Below are 16206 nucleotides of genomic sequence, written 5' to 3' on the forward strand. Positions count from 1 at the left end.
ATATGGGGCTAATCAGCAAGCTAAACTGCAAAAGACAGACATATGCTAATGTCACTAGCCTCACACTAACATGGCCGTAAACATAAGACAGATGCGACCTCAAAACTGGTTCCGAATGCTGTAAGCACCAAAAACATAGAAACTGCACCCCGCCAATCCCTAGCTGAAGTGACCCCCCTGTTTTGTTGAGAAATGTGAGAGATCAAACACATTTCAAGCTGATGCTACCTCTTATTGGGGCATTGAAGGGTATAATACCCGTTTGGGAGGGTCACAATTCAAAAAGTCACAACATCCTTTTCCCTTCAGATTGGATGAGGGGAGAAAAAATCCCTTCAGAGAAGAAGCAGAAGCTCCCATATCAATCCATCAAACCAAAAAGTAGTAAAATGGCACTCCTAAATGAAATTCTCTTGTCTTGCGCTGAGCTCAACTTGAAAAGGCCAGTCACATGAGGGTTTAAATAGATATCTATTTTCTGGGCTGAAAATCAAACTGGCCATCATTCTGTCCTGCATCACCTATCTCTTGGGGGCTTGTCACATTTATAACATGTAGCCATTTTCTCAGCTGTCAAACCATGCTCTTACCAAGCTCGGTCCCCCAACCCATGCTGTCAGCTCCTAAATCTAATCGACTCAAACGTCTGTGTGCGCACAAGTATAGTTTTTGAGAAATGTCTTTGGAATTGGAAGGGGATTCATTTCTTTTTTAAATTTTTTAATATTCCGTGTGAGTGTGTGCACTTAAATGTGTGTAATATAAGGATCTGGACAAAGGTGGCATAGCAAAGTAGGTCATGACAGAGGTTAGTACTGCATTAGCAACTGTCACCGGCACGACATGAGAGTTCAGACACCAGGGCAGCCCTCACCCTCTCACTCACAGTATAGACACACACACACACTCTAACCAAGGATTTTTGAAACTCTGTGGCGTTCTGTCATGGATCTGAGCCAGCAGGCCGTGACACACATGGAGGGCAGTGTCTGGAACAGGAGGACGTGTCCAGTCTGTCTTTTGTGTGTCTGCACACACATGCATGACACAGTGTTTGGATATGATGGGGGCTTTTGACCTGCCAGAATCCAAACTCTTTGCCCTTGCCAAAATTTTTTTTTTTGGACACTTATTTGATGTTTTCCTTATTTGGCCTGGAGTCGTTTTAAATAGAAGTTGCTCAATATTCAAAGATTTGCTCCATTAAAGCACAGATGAATCCTCGCGAAAGGCTTTGCATCAGTATCTGCTTCTCAGGGTTGACTTATGGAAATCTCTCTCATTACTTCTGCCTTATATGGTTCAAAATCTCACATAAAAATATAATGATCCGAGCTGTTTCTGTTGTCTGCTGTGTCAGTCAACGATTTTTTAATGTTCTAAGTCTCTTCAGTTTCCATCCTCAGAAAGTCTGGGATAATTATGGGAGTAAAAAGGCTCCCTATCAGAGCAGATTAACAACATCTCACTAGCCTGAACTCCTCACTCCCTTTTATCTCCTCAAACACAGTAGAAGAGAAGAGGAGTTACGTAATTCCCACCTTAGGGACCCAGCCGACTTTCCACCCAACTTTTGTCTGTTTCTGCATGTCTAGGGCATCTGCTAGTTCTAAGCTGTTTGATGTGCATGTTTGAAGCAGCCATGCGATCGGGGAGGAAAGGATGTGTCTGTTGTTCGCAGCTCTTGCCGCTTTGCTCTGATCCCTCAAGGAACGAGTTTCAAAGCATGGCAAAGTTGGACCTTTCCTGGTTCTGCATTTAACACCTTCTCGATTCGCAGAGCTAAGGTGCTTACCCACTGTTTAAGGATTCCTCAAAAGACCCTCCCTTGTCATTTAGTTATAACGTCTCTTTTGTCAAAATCTGTTTCAAATTATTTCTGAGGTCCCTAAAAGCCATGTTAGCACACAGAGCCCTTAATGTGAGGTTATTTTACTGATTAAAAGAATATTAGATCATGTCAGCCATGACAAAAAATTAATTACATATTCAAAATGGTAAAAACCGACAAGATTTTTTCTGTCTACTCATTAGAAACAGCTTTCATTCCCCTTGTGGAAAATAAATGAACAACAAGTTGAACTTTGGGTTAATTAGTCTCTGGCAGTTGGTGAAAAACATGTAGAAGAATTTCAAGGCTGTAGCTGTCTTGCTTGTTTCTATTAAAACAAGTATAGGCCATATGAATCAGCGGTCAAATGTGAGCATAACCTGTGTTTGTGCAGTGTAAATTAAATTATAACATTTCTACCGCGCAAACAGTTCTTAATCTTGCTTTTCCCTTGTTTGACAGTACAATAGCTAATAAGAGATCATTCCTGTTTTTATAATTTCCTTAAGGAGCTCCCGCTCCTTCTGCTATTCATAAGGGAAAAGCAGCACAGAACTCCTTTAAATAAAAATAACCAAAGCAAAAACGAAATCTTTGATTGAACACGTGTGCTTTCAGGATAAAAACTAATTACCAGCATCAGATTTACCTAACATGAATCAATTAGATATACACAGAGAAGAAATACTAAGACTTATGGATGCTCTCTTGAGTGGAATGAGAAATCACTGCACATTAAATAACATGATTAAGCATCTTTTGCAGGATTGATCTATGGAGAAACATTAATAGAGGACAAATTCTGCTTCGGTTGTCACTGTTGTATTTGTTGTGTTTGTGTATGCTTTTGGACTATAGCATTAATAACATAAGCATAAATGCCCATGGCCCATTAGAGCTGGAAACATAGTCTATAAATCTGTCTTTGGAACTGAAAAAGAATAGTTACAAAAGGCTTAAATAAGTAACAATGTTACAAAGAAAAATTGTACAGATATTGCTGTTAAGAATATTTATTTATTTTAACAAGACAAGACGTGAATGAAACAGTGTCGGAAGTGCTACCAGGTATCTTTTATTCATAAATCCCATTTTACATTGTACATTTAGGCACTTTGTTGCTAGCAGCCTATCACAAAAATACATAAATTGTTCCCATTTCTTTAAAATAAATAAGATGACTGCTTTTAGCAGTCATCTTATTAACATCTGCATCTCTTTGCAAGTTTTTCTAGTGTCCTTTTAAAAATACATTTTCTGAGTCCACATCATCTACAGCATTTGCTGAGTGTAAGTTGTTTAAGAAAATGTCAGCAAGCTATTAATCCACATGTCTACAACATCTAGAAATGTGACTACATTTCTAATTCATAATTAGTTTCAAAAAATAAATTTGTACAAAATTTGATAGGAGTATTTTATCATTTAGAGTATATATATATATATTATTATAAATGTCATACATTTATATTTGTAGTCAGTGTATATACACATGTATATGCATATATATACACATAGAATTCAGTCATTTTTAGTTTTTAAGAGATTTCTATATTATTTGTGCGTGTGTGTGTCTTTTGCATTGTGATATGGGGATAAAGGCACGAATATAATACAATATAACTTTTTTCTCGACTAAATAAAAACGCCCATGTGAACTTGCATATGTACATCTGTAACTTGGACTTGAATGACGCAAACATTATTCACATGAGTCCTATGTGACAGTACCTAAAAACACCAGCAGTGGTCACTGGCAAACTTGGAAGTCCATGGCGCTTGTGATCAGAACATGGCATATGGTGTTTGTCAGTCATCCTGTTACCAGAGCAAGTCAGGACAACACACAGCAGGGGTTGAGTTGGGCATCGCTGGATGTCTGCCTTCTCAACTACATCCCGTTATTGCAGGTCCACACTCCGTTAAATGACGTAGTGCGACTGAAGAGCAGATCAGCATGCTTACGGGTCAGGGTTTTAATGAGAGGACCTTAGGGTTTTCCGCTGAGGCTGACAAAAGCCAGGTGGAGAGTTATTAAGGGGCAAAGGTAGCCAAGTAGAGATGTTCTCTACCAGTATAGCCCTATATGCCTAGGCCCTTTTCATCTTTAACCACCAGCTGCTCTGCTGCACTCAGGCCTCAAACACAGGTAAGGAAGTTTCTCTGTATTCCCTCAAGATTTTCACTGTTAAAATTTATGTGTATAATAACCAGGATGAAAATAAAGTGTGGGCAGAATCTATAATTCAACCCATCTACTGTGCCAAGGAGCCTGGCACAAGGCCGAGAGGGATAGAGGAGTGGCGGACCCGATAGAGTGTTCTGCCAATGCTGTAATGTCTGGCACAGGTGCATTGTTAAAGACACTGTTAAAATGATTTATTTTCAATCCAATAATCTGCAGTACATTATATGATGTCCACAAAAGGTCTATATAGTTTCTAAATGACTGCTAAATATGTTTTTCACCTTGAAACAGAAGCTGAACTTCAAACGTGCAAGAATATCCATCACAAATAGGATTTAACTAATATCACTTCTGTAATACTGGACAAATCATCTCCACTCTTGAGCACTGTAACTGCTAAGCTGGACAGCAAGGTGTGGGCTGACCTTGAGGATACACTGACAGTATCCACATTGGTGATTCTGGGGCATATTCTTTCTAGCTTTGATGGGGCCATCATAAAATCTGGCTCAACTGGGGATAAAAGTAAAGCAAACGGACTGAGAACAAAATCAATTTTCAATCTACTTCAACAGAGGCTGTGCAGAAATAACATTAGGCTCAACTTTGGGTGACTGAAATCTAAAAAAAACTAAAAAGGAAAAAAAAATATACCTATGAAACTTAGAACATTACAAAAATATTACATTTTTGGGGATGATTTTCTATTTAGAAAAAGATTATCACTATATGTTGCATTAGCCTTGTGAAAAACAGAGTGAAGACCAAGTGCGTCATCAAGATGTAACATTTCAAATGATCCTCTTTTCTCAAACACTGAAAATTTGGAGAATACGACAACTCTTCCACAGATCTTGTTTTTCAAATGGCATTTCCATCAAAGAATGCAGTATTAGCTTTTCCCCACCTCTCCCTCCTTTCTAAATTTTGAGTTGGGGTATTGCCACGTGCCTCATCTTTGCAGCTATTAGGTAGAATCTCACAAGAAGTTATTAACAGAAAATGCCAGGAAAAGTCATCATTCGGCATCACTTCATGCTCTTTCACTCCTCCAAACCTTCAGGCATTATGTATTAATAACTGAATTCACTTTTACACTTTTCTTTGAAACCCAACACAATAAAAATCTGAATAGCTTTCAAATGTTTGTGTATGAAGTCCTCTTTTTTGTCCTTTGTTCAAGCGGTCTCCCTCGTATGGCCAGGGTATCATGGGCAGTGTCCATGCTGTTACTGCTGATGCTCTGCTCTCCAGGGGGGTCTTCGGTCCCCCTCAAGCATCTGTGTGGTTCCCACCTGGTGGACGCCCTCTACTTTGTGTGTGGAGAAAGGGGCTTTTTCTACAATCCGAGCCGGACCCACAAGCGTGATGTGGAACATCTGCTCGGTAAGACCACCGTTCTGCTTCTCTTTTTTTTTGACTTGTGTAAAATAAGCTCTAATTGTCCCCTTGATGGTGGGAGTTCAGAAAGGAACAGCATGACATCACCCCAAGACCCCAGTGGTGCTTTGTGTGTCTAGTCTCTGAACACAGTGTTCAAAGTTCAGACTCAGTCTAATGAAAATGCCAAATTGGATGCTAGCTGGAAGAAAAATGTTTAGGGACAACATGCTGAAAACTTTACAGAACTATATCAATGTATTGAGTCATCATTAGTGTGCAAAGCCTAACTCCAGGCTCCTCTGAGTTCAGTGGTGTAGCCAGGCTTGTGGTTTGTAGCTTTCAACATCTATGCTGTGACAAAACCAGTTGATCAAAATTGTGAAATCGCTAAATTATTCATTATGTTATTTCTAGAAACTTTTTTGGATCTTCCGCATCAAACGCTCTATTGATGTTTCGACGTTAACATTAGGGGTGTAAGCTATAATATGCCTCCGTTAGCGCTCCATCATATCTCCTACAGACTAACAAGACTAAATGGATTGGGGAGATCAGATTAACTAGCCATTAAGTCTCCATTAAAGTGTGAACAGTAAATGGTATTTTGCGGAACTGGAGATTTGCACAGCAGCATCAGGACTTAACACAGGGCTGTGGAAACTTTCTCCACTTCAAAGGGTTCCTGTCTAAAAGGGCCAGACAGGACCAGCGACTGTGGAGGGCTTTGTCGGGCCGCGACGAGCCCAAAGTGAAGAGAGGGATCGTGGAACAGTGCTGCCACAAGCCGTGCAGCATTTACCACCTGGAGGGCTACTGCGACTGACTCGCCACTTCAGGAGCACCACTCATAGCCTGTAAAAAGGTCCCGAAGTCAATTTCTGGCCTGATACTTGCTGGCTATGTCTTATCAACTGAAGGAAATAAAGCTTCCTGACCCATAACCCAAGGCTCTTCTCTGCAAAGATGTGAATTTGTGTTTTTTTTTGTCGCTCATATATAGTGCAGCTGAAACATGGGCTGTGGTAGCCTTTTGCTGTACTCCAACCTGTGGCTGCAGTCCTAGAGTGCTCTCTTCTGGCTAAGGATAGACATGGCCAAAATGATCCAAATGAGAGAAAAGAAAAAAGCTCCTTATAAAGCATTTCTACACCTAGCATGTGAATAGGTCTCAAGAACGATTGGGCACAAGAAGAGTATTAAAATTTGTCTTTATTTACAGAATAAGACAGAGCTTTTCCCCATGAGATAATTACTACAACCCTAAGATTAATGAAAAAGATTAAAATTCAGTTAGCAAAATGCACCTTGGATTTTTAGCCAGTTATACTTTTGATCTCCAATTGTTAGCATCTAAGACTTTATTCCATCTTTTACCTCATTAAGTTTAAACAGTTTTTGTTAAAAAAAAAAAAAAAAAAAAAAAAAAATCCAAACAAAATGTACACACTAAAACAAAAGGCTGTAAAACCTCAGTTTACACTCTCATAACCCACAGATACTAGATCTCAGAAAAGTCTCTTGGCAGCACTGCTAGCAGAGTCCTAAAGCCCATAATGGTTTCCTAACAAAACAAACAGAGAATCAGAGTTTTAAAAACACTTTAGGAGTTACATAAAAATGAGACTCATCCACAAAAAAAATGTCATAGTTCATCTCATCATTCCTTCAAGGTTCTGGCCAGATGAAAGTGCTTACCGTCTTTAAGCGGCTCAGACGTTTCAGTTTGCCTGTTCTCCTTATCATGTTGGAAAGCTTTGCTGGGGTCAAACCTGCGGCGAGGCGCACCGGGGAGCTTTGACTTCACTTGCTCCAGATCAGTCTTTAGCCAGCTCACCTGAGAGCGAAGCTTAGACACCTCCTACACACACACGAAAAAAAAGGGAAAATAAATAAATAAAAAGAAGGTGGGGAGGGTGTAGTGTAGAGGCATGTTAGCTTGAAATGATGTCTGCGTTTTGGAAGGCAGGCAATTCTGCATCACGTTTTACCTGTTTCAGAGAGATGTTCTCATCCTTCAGCTTCACCACGTGTTTGATCTTCTGCTTCTGGTTCTGGTGTCCCAAGAGGCGAGCGTAAGCGTCAGCCAGTTTGTTTAATTCCTCCTGGTTTGCCCCGTTCTCATTAAGTAGTGCATTTCGCTCTGCTGCAAAGGCATTGAGCTGTTCCTGCAGACACACATTAATTAGTTTTCACTATTATTCTGATAACTGTGTGTTCACAGAAATGTTATGACATCAACATTCATTTTGATTTGACCACTTGATGAATACACATCTCCACTCTTCAAATCTTCACCAACTTCTGGGGAAAAAAAAAAAAAAAAGTCTTGCCTTTTAGTTGCTTAAAAGCACTTCAATCGGTAAGACTAGAAAAGTACTGTGCAAGTACTGCTCCATTCACTGCTAAAAACCTCCACTTTTTTCCTCTCAATCACCTTCTTCCCCAACTGTGTCTGTGAGCCATTTGATGCTGGGTGAATAGAGTAAATTGGCATTATTAGAACTCTGGAGCTCCAAAGAGAGTGTGTAGAAGTACTGAAGCTGTTAATTGAGCTGAAGACAACTAAAAGACAGGCTGAACAGCAGAGGTGGGTGAGAAATATCTGCGGGTTCATATGTGGCAGTTTTATTTTGCTGGTAAGATAAACATAAAGTGCATGCACCCTGTCAACTAAACCAATTAAACAAGGAGGGGTTTTGCTGTTATTAATCTAAAAATACTAATTAGTCCAACTTTAATGAAAACGTGTGTGGGTTTCTATGAGTTGTCATAAAAATAAATCACAGACCTGGAAGGGCTTGACTTTGGCAAACAGCTCCTCATATTGTTTCTTCCAGTGCTCGGTCTCTGAACTTGAAGAACTTAAAAGAAAGTATACGATGAGTTAAAAAATGCACAAATTGTAACAGCAAAAACCTCCGGAGGACACACAAAGATCAACCTCTCTCACCTCTTCTCTTGTGCTTCAGTTATTTGTCTTTGCAGTTCCTGCCGCTGCTCCTCCAACTCCCACTGCAGCGTAACCTTCTCCTGAGTCAGTACTTTTACCTGCTCTCTTATAGCTCGTCCGTCTTGTCGCACCTCATCCAACACGAGCTGCAGAGCTTGTGTTTTCTCTTCTGCGAGGCCTAATTGGGCCCGGAAGCTCTCGGTTTCTTGTTCAACCTCATCCAGGTGAGACTGAAGCAGATTTCTGGCCTGCTCGGCCGTGCTAAGTTGATTTTCAAGATCCACCTTAGATTGGTCTCTGAGCTCTACCTGAGACAGTAGACCTTTCCTTTCCTCCTTTAATCTCTCGAGCTCAGTCTGTAGTATGATCACCTCTGACCTTAGCTGCTGGTGGTCTTTCCTTTCAACCTCACATGCTTCCTTCTCCTCCTGAAGGGCGATCTGAATTTTAACCTTCTCCTCTCTTTCTTGTTTGAGCTGTGTCGTCATTTCCTCCTTTTCCCCACTGATTTCCTCCAGCAGTTTCTGGGCTTTTTCCCTCTCTTTTTGGAACTGAGCTACACTCTGACCTCTCTCTTCCCCCAGTTGTCCCAGTGCGTCTTCTTTCTCCTTTTTCTGCAGCTGTACCTCCTGCTGTAGCTGACTGATCTGAACAGCGTGGCTCGCCTCCGCGGCCTTCATCTCATCATCTTTTTGTGCAAGGCAAGCCTGCACCTCCAGCAACATTCTACAAAGTCAAAGAGAAAGGTAGAAAAGTGACAACTTTAGCAAAGGTAGAAATTTTGTTTTAAAAAAAAAAATTAAAAAAATTTTTTTTAGGATACCTCAAAATCTGCTCGCTGGCTTTCACTCCAGCTAACTGTATCGCCTGCTGCTCTTTTAACCATTCCCTGACTCTCTTGATCTCCTCCTCCTTCTGTTGAAACCCTGTGAGGATCACCTCCTTAATTTCAAGTTCTAGCTCTCTCTGCCTTTCCTTTGCTTCCTTTAAAGCCTCTCTGGTACTGAAAATTAAAACGAGCATCCCGTGAAGCCCACGCTCTGGCAGAAATCCACATTTAAAGCAAGCACAAATCAAACTGGCTTTTCAAGAGACACATCCAAGAACTACAGACGCTTGAGCGCTCACCTTTCCAGCTCCGTGACAGTTTCTGCCATCTTGCTCAGGGACTTTGTGTGCGCCTCTTCAAGCACTCTCACAGCAGCTAAATGCTCCTCTTTCACAGCTGCCATGTCATTGCTTTTACTTAAAAAAAAAATAAATAAATAATAATAATAATAATAATAAGACACATTGTCAGTTTACGTTCCTAAAACACCCAATTCACTATAACAATTGACAGAAGTATCAAAAAATATACAAAATCAAATAGCAGTGGTCACATAATGCATCAAGTAACACTGCATTTAGAAAAACAGATGAGACAGTTTTTCAAACTTTTTCTTCCTCAACTTCCTAAAAACATTAATAAATTACTGTATCTTTGGGTTTGGATTTTTTTTAAAAACACATAAATAAATAAATAATAATATTGGAAGATATAGTGGAATAACTGTGCTCGCAACAACAGCAGGGGTTGTTGCGAGCACACATCTACGGTCTACGTAACGAGGTGATCTGGGGTGAATACTTCAACTTTCATAAACTATTCGCTTCATGTTGCCTTGTGAAAACCCGTCCACTGGGATTTCCTCCTGATGCCACTGACTATCACAACTGGAGGAAGAGCTTACTGATGCTATTTGAAGAAAACTGGAGCTCTATGGTTTAACTTCACTTTTATGTAGTGTTAACGGAGTGAACTTGTACAAATGTAAGTGGAATAATAGGACTTTCTGTTTTCTCATGAAACTGCTCCCTTAATTTCATTCCAATTACCTTGTCGGCTGCAGCGAATATTCTCGTGTTGCCAAACTTTTATTTGTGTTTGGTGCGAACAAACCATAAGAGAATTAGTCTATGGTATGGAATAACCTTGAGTCGTAATAAAATCTTCGCTTGCAGCCCTAGCTACAAGGTGCACATCATCAATATTAAAGTGACGTGGCCCTCCAAACCTCTTACATTTACCAGACTCTCAAAAAGAGAAAAGAAAGAAAACATGGTCACCAAGTGCCCTCCTTTCTTTATACACCAAGGATGAAGTCAGTACATTTGGAAACTTTAAATTGGTCTAAAACAGAGACAGTGACCCACTGACTCCGTCATGCTTGTGATGGACTGATGCACAGCAATTATTTTCTCCCCGCTTTATTTACAGTGCATGCCAGGACATGCTGCCAGTCTAGTGGGTCAAAAATAGTAACACATGGGCAGTGACACCCATCAGTTTGCTTGCCCTTTGGTTGCTCACCTCTCCAAAAGTGCTTCTGTATCACTCAGCTGTCTCTCCAGCTGCCTTTGGAGGGTCTCCCGACTCTCTGTCATTTCCTGATTATTCTGCTCCTGTTCTTCCATAAGGGCAAGCTCTCCCAGGACCTCCTCCATCTCTTCCTTTAGCTGTCTGAACCGATTCTCAGAATCCTCTCGCACCTGCTCCACTAGCACAGATAGGGAGTCCACTAATGACTGCAGGGAGAGGTGAAAAGACAAAAAAAAAGAAACAATAAGTTACAGCTTAAAAGTTATTGCACTGAGTTTTGGTTAACAAAAAACAACAGCAAACCCAACAGACAAGAAAAAGTTTGTCTCACCCTTTCCTTTGCCAGTTCCTCAGTAAGCTTGGCATGTTCTTCCTGGAGCTCAGTGCATCTCTTTGTCTCCTCTTTTTTAGCCTCCTTTAGCAAGCCCAGCTCCTTCTTCAACTCTTCCACCCTCCTTAGTCCCTCCTCCTGAGTCTTGCCTAAGATATATAAAAACAAGAACTTCACAAACCTGGAATTATTTTCTGTACCTTGAATAGCCAAAGCCACTGGCTCAGGATGAACATACTTCTCTCTTCCTCGGAAAACAGACACCTCTGTTCAAGATGCGCCACTCGCTCATCCAGCTCCTTCTCCGTTCTCCGGAGCACCTCCCTCAGTCTAGAAAGCTCTGCTTCCTGCTGGCCTACTGTCACTTGAGATTCTTGAACATCTTGGTTGGCTAACTTTATTTGTTCCTCCATGGCACTCATAGAAGACTTCAGCTCCTGCTCTTGTTCCTCCAACTTCTTTTCCATTTCCCATAAAGCATCCTTTGTTGACTGCAGCTCTTGCTGGAGTTTGCGTACCACCTCCTCTTTTTGCCGCAGCGCATCTTGAGTGGTTTCAAGCTCAGAAACACACCGCTCTAGTTCGGACTCCAGCTGCCTGTGGAAAAATGACAAATGAACATATAAGACACGCAGGAAGGATAAATTTAATTAGATATACATTAAGCGTTTGCTCACTTTAGTTTCTCCACTTGGGAACCAGCAACAGTGTTCTGTGTCTTCTCTTGAATCTTCAAGCGGAGCTCCTATGGCCACAAAGATGGATTAAACATGACTTTCACAATTTATGAATAAAAGATGGGGGAAGACAAATTAATAAATACATATTTGCAGCATGTGGTAATGTAAATCTAGTTTATACCTGGTTTTCATCATTGGTTGCATCCAGGTATCCCTGCACTACACGGATCTCCTCCCTGAGCTCCCGTATCACAGCTGGCAGAGAATGCAACCATTAAAAAGAAACACAGTAAAGGTGATGCTACTTGCTTACTAATGTTATTCCCAAGTCAAAGATGGTGAAAATGTTCATTTGCCTTCCAGTTCAACTCAACAGACTTTGTGAAAAATCCAAAAGAAAACTCACCATGTAATCGAGCATTTTCGTTTTCCAGATCTTCATTCTGACTTTTTGTCACCTGATGGAGGTCCTCTAGAGAAAGATAGCATCCCTAATTAGTTCACCTACACATTCTGCATATGTAATAGATAGATATATAGTCTTAAATCTTACCCAAGTCTTTATTCCTGTCCTTTAAAGCTGCGAGTGTAGCCCTTGCAGCTTGTAGGTCAGTTTCTAAAACTTTTATTTGGCCTTCAGTGTTAATCTGAAGTACACTAAATTCCTGAATAAAAAAAAAAAGACAATTTATTACTGCACATGGGTTAATATTAAGGTAGGATTTAACAAACTGAATGAATCATACCTGGTTTTTCACATCCAAAGTGTTCCTAGCTTCCATCAACTCCATGGTAAGGGAATTGATTCTCTTTTTTGTTGTATCAGCAGACACCTTGAAAAAAAATAAAAAATAAAAAACACCCACCATTCAAGTCCAAACACACTCATGACGGTATTTCTAAATACAAGTAGAGCCTAGATATCATCATACCTTGTTTTTTAGGAACTCGTTGACTTTCTTGAGTTCAGCTCGCTGTCTCTCAAGTGTGGTAACACTGGCAGTGAGCCCGGTCCTTTCCCTGATTGCAGCCAACAGCTTGGCCTCTACCTTCTTTAGCTCTTCTTCCAGGGCGAGTACCCGACGATCCTGCTCCCCACGCTGTTGCACCAGGGACCGGATCTGGGAAGAATCAAAGCTCAAACTATCTTTCTGGTACAGGCACCAACAGGATGAACAGCAGCTTGAACACTTACTGGTGCACCAGTTCCACAGTAATAACTAAGGACACAAGCTACTGATTACAGAGGACTATCAATCTTTGAGGTGTACCTCCTTCTCCAGTAGTTTCTGCTGCTTCCTCTCCGCAGTCATGCCATTCCTGTCTTTCTTTGCACTTGACCCTTCAGGCTAGTTTTTGACAAGGGAAAGACAAAGGAAACAAATATTGTATATCTCAAGCAACTCTATGATCAGCAGGCTCTGCAGAGTGGCGTTAACAATAACATTAAACTCACAAGGACATCAAGCGACAGAGTCCTGCGGACAGGAGAAACTAAGGCATTTCTGGAAGGCGATGGTGGTGGCGGCAGCATAGCAGCTCCATCAGCTGAAGACACAAAAGAAAAACAGTGGTACTAACGTTGTGTTACCAGTTACACCATTTCCTGTAGCATTACATGTAGCAGAGCCACTCACCCGCTTTAGGAGGTTTGAATCGATCAGATTTGTCAAAGGATGCCACTCCTCTCAGGTCCCCAGGTTTAACCTCATAGGACCCCGGAGGAGGGGCGCAACCTTCGAACAACAAGAAGACGTTAGCTGTAATGTCGATCACCGCAATCAACAGTGGTATCATAAACACCATCAGGCCTTTGTTATGTAAACAAATAACCACCCGTGGCTATGTTTTATTAATTTATATACGTTAAACAAGAAACCCCGCTAACCAAATGTGCCTTAACGCTTGCTTAGCTTTAGCCAGCGAACATAAGCCATTTAACGTTAAGTGGTTGAATTTGGCAGCATGCTACAGCCGTTAGCTTTTACTTACCTACGTGTTCGTTGAATCTCCTCAAAGGAGCTCGTGAAAAAGACATTTTATCCCACTGTATGTGACTAACTTTGAATTTCTAGAAGTGTCGCAAAGGCTGTAGTGCAACTCTCACTGACAAGCAACGCTTCGCCGCTGAAATTTCAAAATAACGTCATGCGTAGATTTATCTGCCCGTAGCCAATAGGAATCCAGTCCCCATAACGCAGTTCCGGATATCGCGAGCGTCTTCTTTTCACAACAAATTCAAATAGCCCTCAAGTTTACTTAGAAAGTGTAGTTTCGGATTTTGTTTAAATCCGTAACTGTAGAAATTATATATTTTACTTATTTTATACACCCATTGATGTACACCTGTACAGACTTAACATACTCGTTTTCGATTTGATTTGTTTTTTGGGGGAGGGGCTTCCCCAGGTCTTTTTAAATGGCTTACCATGGACGCTTTCTCCCATTGAAAAATAAAATACCATCCATAGCTCGATTTTTTTAAATAACTAAAAATCCAAAAATAATTAAAAACAGTTTAATTGGCATAAATTGCTAAGTAAAATAATTCTGTTTAATAGAATAGCAAAAGTCTACAAAGTCCAGTTTGGTCTTTGGTCGCTAACCCAGTTAATTTTTAAATACAATGCATTCAGAAAGCATTCCAACCTTTGTTATATTGCAGTTTATCTCAAAATGATTTTTTCCCTTTAATATGTACAGATGTGCTCCACAGTGAGACAAAAAATTTTTTAAATGCTTGGTATCTATTTTTACTATAGTTCTGCAATATGATAATAGTATTAGGCAAGGCAAGGCAAGTTTATTTGTATAGCACAATTCAACAACAAGGTGATTCAAAGTGCTTTACAGAGACATTAGAAACAAGAACAAATAAAAAGCATGATTTAAAATTGATTAAAACAAGCAAATAAACTAACTAACTAATTAACAAACAAACAACAAACAACAGTATATAAAATCAAAACAGATAAAATCAGAACAGTAGATAAAATCAGTAGTTAAATGTAAGTTTTGAAATTTAAGCTTAAAGTGTGGATTTGGTGCTTTATTCAAATGCAGCTGAGAACAGGTGAGTCTTCAACCTGGATTTAAATAAACTGAGTGTTTCAGCTGATCTGAGGCTTTCTGGGAGTTTGTTCCAGATATAAGGAGCATAAAAGCTGAATGCAGCTTCTCCGTGTCTGGTTCTGACTCTGGGAACTGATAAAAGACCGGATCCAGATGACCTGAGGGATCTGGATGGTTCATACTGGGTCAGGAGGTCATTGATGTATTTTGGTCCTAAACCATTCAGAGCTTTATAGGCCAGCATCAGAACTTTAAAGTCTATCCTCTGACGGACAGGCAGCCAGTGTAAGGACCTCAGAGCTGGACTGATGTGGTCCACTTTTTTGGTCTTAGTGAGGACTCGAGCAGCAGAGTTCTGAATGAGCTGTAGTTGTCTGACTGATTTTTTAGGTAGACCTGTAAAGATGCTGTTACAGTAATCAAGCCTACTAAAGATGAATGCATGGACTAGTTTTTCCAGGTCCTGTTGAGACATCAGATCTTTTATCCTTGATATATTCTTGAGGTGATAGTAAGCTGACTTTGTTATTGTCTTAATGTGTTTTTCTAAGTTTAGGTCTGCATCCATCACTACACCCAAATTTCTCGCCTGGTTTGTGGTTTTTAGACGTATAGATTGAAGTTCTCTGGTGACCTGTAATCGTTTTTCTTTGGCGCCAAAGACTATTACCTCAGTTTTGTTTTTGTTTAGCTGGAGAAAATTGTGGCACAACCAGTCATTGATTTCCTCAATGCATTTACCAAGAGCCTGTACAGGGCCTCGGTCTCCTGGTGACATTGTGATATATATTTGTGTGTCATCTGCATAGCTGTGATAGTTTATTTTGTTGTTGTTTATAATCTGTGCCAGTGGGAGCATGTAGATGTTAAACAGAAGGGGTCCCAAGATGGAACCTTGGGGAACTCCACATGTGATACTTGTCTGCTCAGATGTGAAGTTACCTATTGATACAAAGTATTTCCTGTTTTCTACGTATGTTTTGAACCAGTTTAGTACAGTTCCTGAAAGACCTGTCCAGTTCTCCAGTCGTTTGAGTAATATGTTGTGGTCAACTGTATCAAATGCTGCACTGAGATCCAGTAAAACTAAGACTGACATTTTTCCACTGTCTGTATTCAGACATATGTCATTAAACACTTTGGTCAGAGCGGTTTCAGTGCTGTGGTTCTATCTAAAACCTGACTGGAAGGCATCGTAGCAATTATTCTGTTTTAAGAAGTAACTGAGCTGTTGAGAAACTGCTTTTTCAATGATCTTACTTAAAAACGGGAGATTTGAGATCGGCCTGTAGTTGTTCATTTGTGTCTTGTCAAGATTGTCCTTTTTCAGTATAGGTTTGATTACAGCAGTTTTTAGTGATTCTGGAAACACACCTGATAATAAAGAAAAGTTGACGATCTGTAACAGG

The 16206-nt window shown here is 40.3% G+C and overlaps 2 protein-coding genes across 5 annotated transcripts; one reads left to right on the plus strand and one right to left on the minus strand.

Moving 5' to 3' along the window:
- Positions 1–5212: 5212 nt before the first annotated feature.
- Positions 5213–6225, plus strand: LOC146717343 (insulin-like). Its single transcript, XM_085465762.1, has 2 exons — positions 5213–5405; positions 6080–6225. Exons 1-2 carry the CDS (start codon positions 5216–5218, stop codon positions 6223–6225), a joined length of 336 nt encoding a protein of 111 aa, XP_085321888.1. The 5' UTR covers positions 5213–5215.
- A 366-nt stretch (positions 6226–6591) lies between these two features.
- Positions 6592–14095, minus strand: hmmr (hyaluronan-mediated motility receptor (RHAMM)). Of its 4 annotated transcripts, XM_085474693.1 has the most exons (20): positions 13718–14095; positions 13363–13461; positions 13182–13273; positions 12997–13074; positions 12658–12846; positions 12472–12558; positions 12279–12390; positions 12132–12197; positions 11907–11980; positions 11723–11790; positions 11284–11642; positions 11046–11194; positions 10706–10920; positions 9481–9597; positions 9176–9355; positions 8353–9078; positions 8191–8263; positions 7391–7567; positions 7098–7260; positions 6592–6963 (listed from the first exon to the last, which is right to left on the minus strand). In XM_085474693.1, the coding sequence occupies exons 1-20, from the start codon at positions 13761–13763 to the stop codon at positions 6944–6946; spliced, it is 3090 nt and encodes a 1029-aa protein (XP_085330819.1). In that variant the 5' UTR covers positions 13764–14095; the 3' UTR covers positions 6592–6943. The 4 variants fall into 4 exon arrangements, with proteins under 4 accessions (XP_085330819.1, XP_085330828.1, XP_085330810.1 ...); XM_085474702.1 differs by lacking the exon at positions 9176–9355; XM_085474684.1 differs by lacking the exon at positions 6592–6963 and having other exon boundaries at positions 6983–7260.
- Positions 14096–16206: the final 2111 nt, after the last annotated feature.

The sequence above is a fragment of the Copadichromis virginalis genome, linkage group LG2 (genome assembly GCF_057382275.1).
Source record: "Copadichromis virginalis isolate Kocher_CV1m ecotype Utaka linkage group LG2, C_Virginalis_male_GT1.1, whole genome shotgun sequence".
NCBI lineage: Eukaryota > Metazoa > Chordata > Actinopteri > Cichliformes > Cichlidae > Copadichromis > Copadichromis virginalis.

Excerpts from the sequence above, each read along its gene's own strand:
- LOC146717343 (XM_085465762.1), top strand. The coding sequence starts at position 5,216 with ATGGCCAGGGTATCATGGGCAGTGTCCATGCTGTTACTGCTGATGCTC. Across the intron at positions 5,406-6,079 it reads TGATGTGGAACATCTGCTCG|GGTTCCTGTCTAAAAGGGCC; the intron begins GTAAGACCACCG and ends TCCACTTCAAAG.
- hmmr (XM_085474684.1), bottom strand. The coding sequence starts at position 13,763 with ATGTCTTTTTCACGAGCTCCTTTGAGGAGATTCAACGAACACGTAG. Across the intron at positions 11,195-11,283 it reads GTTTTCCGAGGAAGAGAGAA|GCAAGACTCAGGAGGAGGGA; the intron begins GTATGTTCATCC and ends TATATATCTTAG. Across the intron at positions 7,261-7,390 it reads AGAACATCTCTCTGAAACAG|GAGGTGTCTAAGCTTCGCTC; the intron begins GTAAAACGTGAT and ends GTGTGTGTGTAG.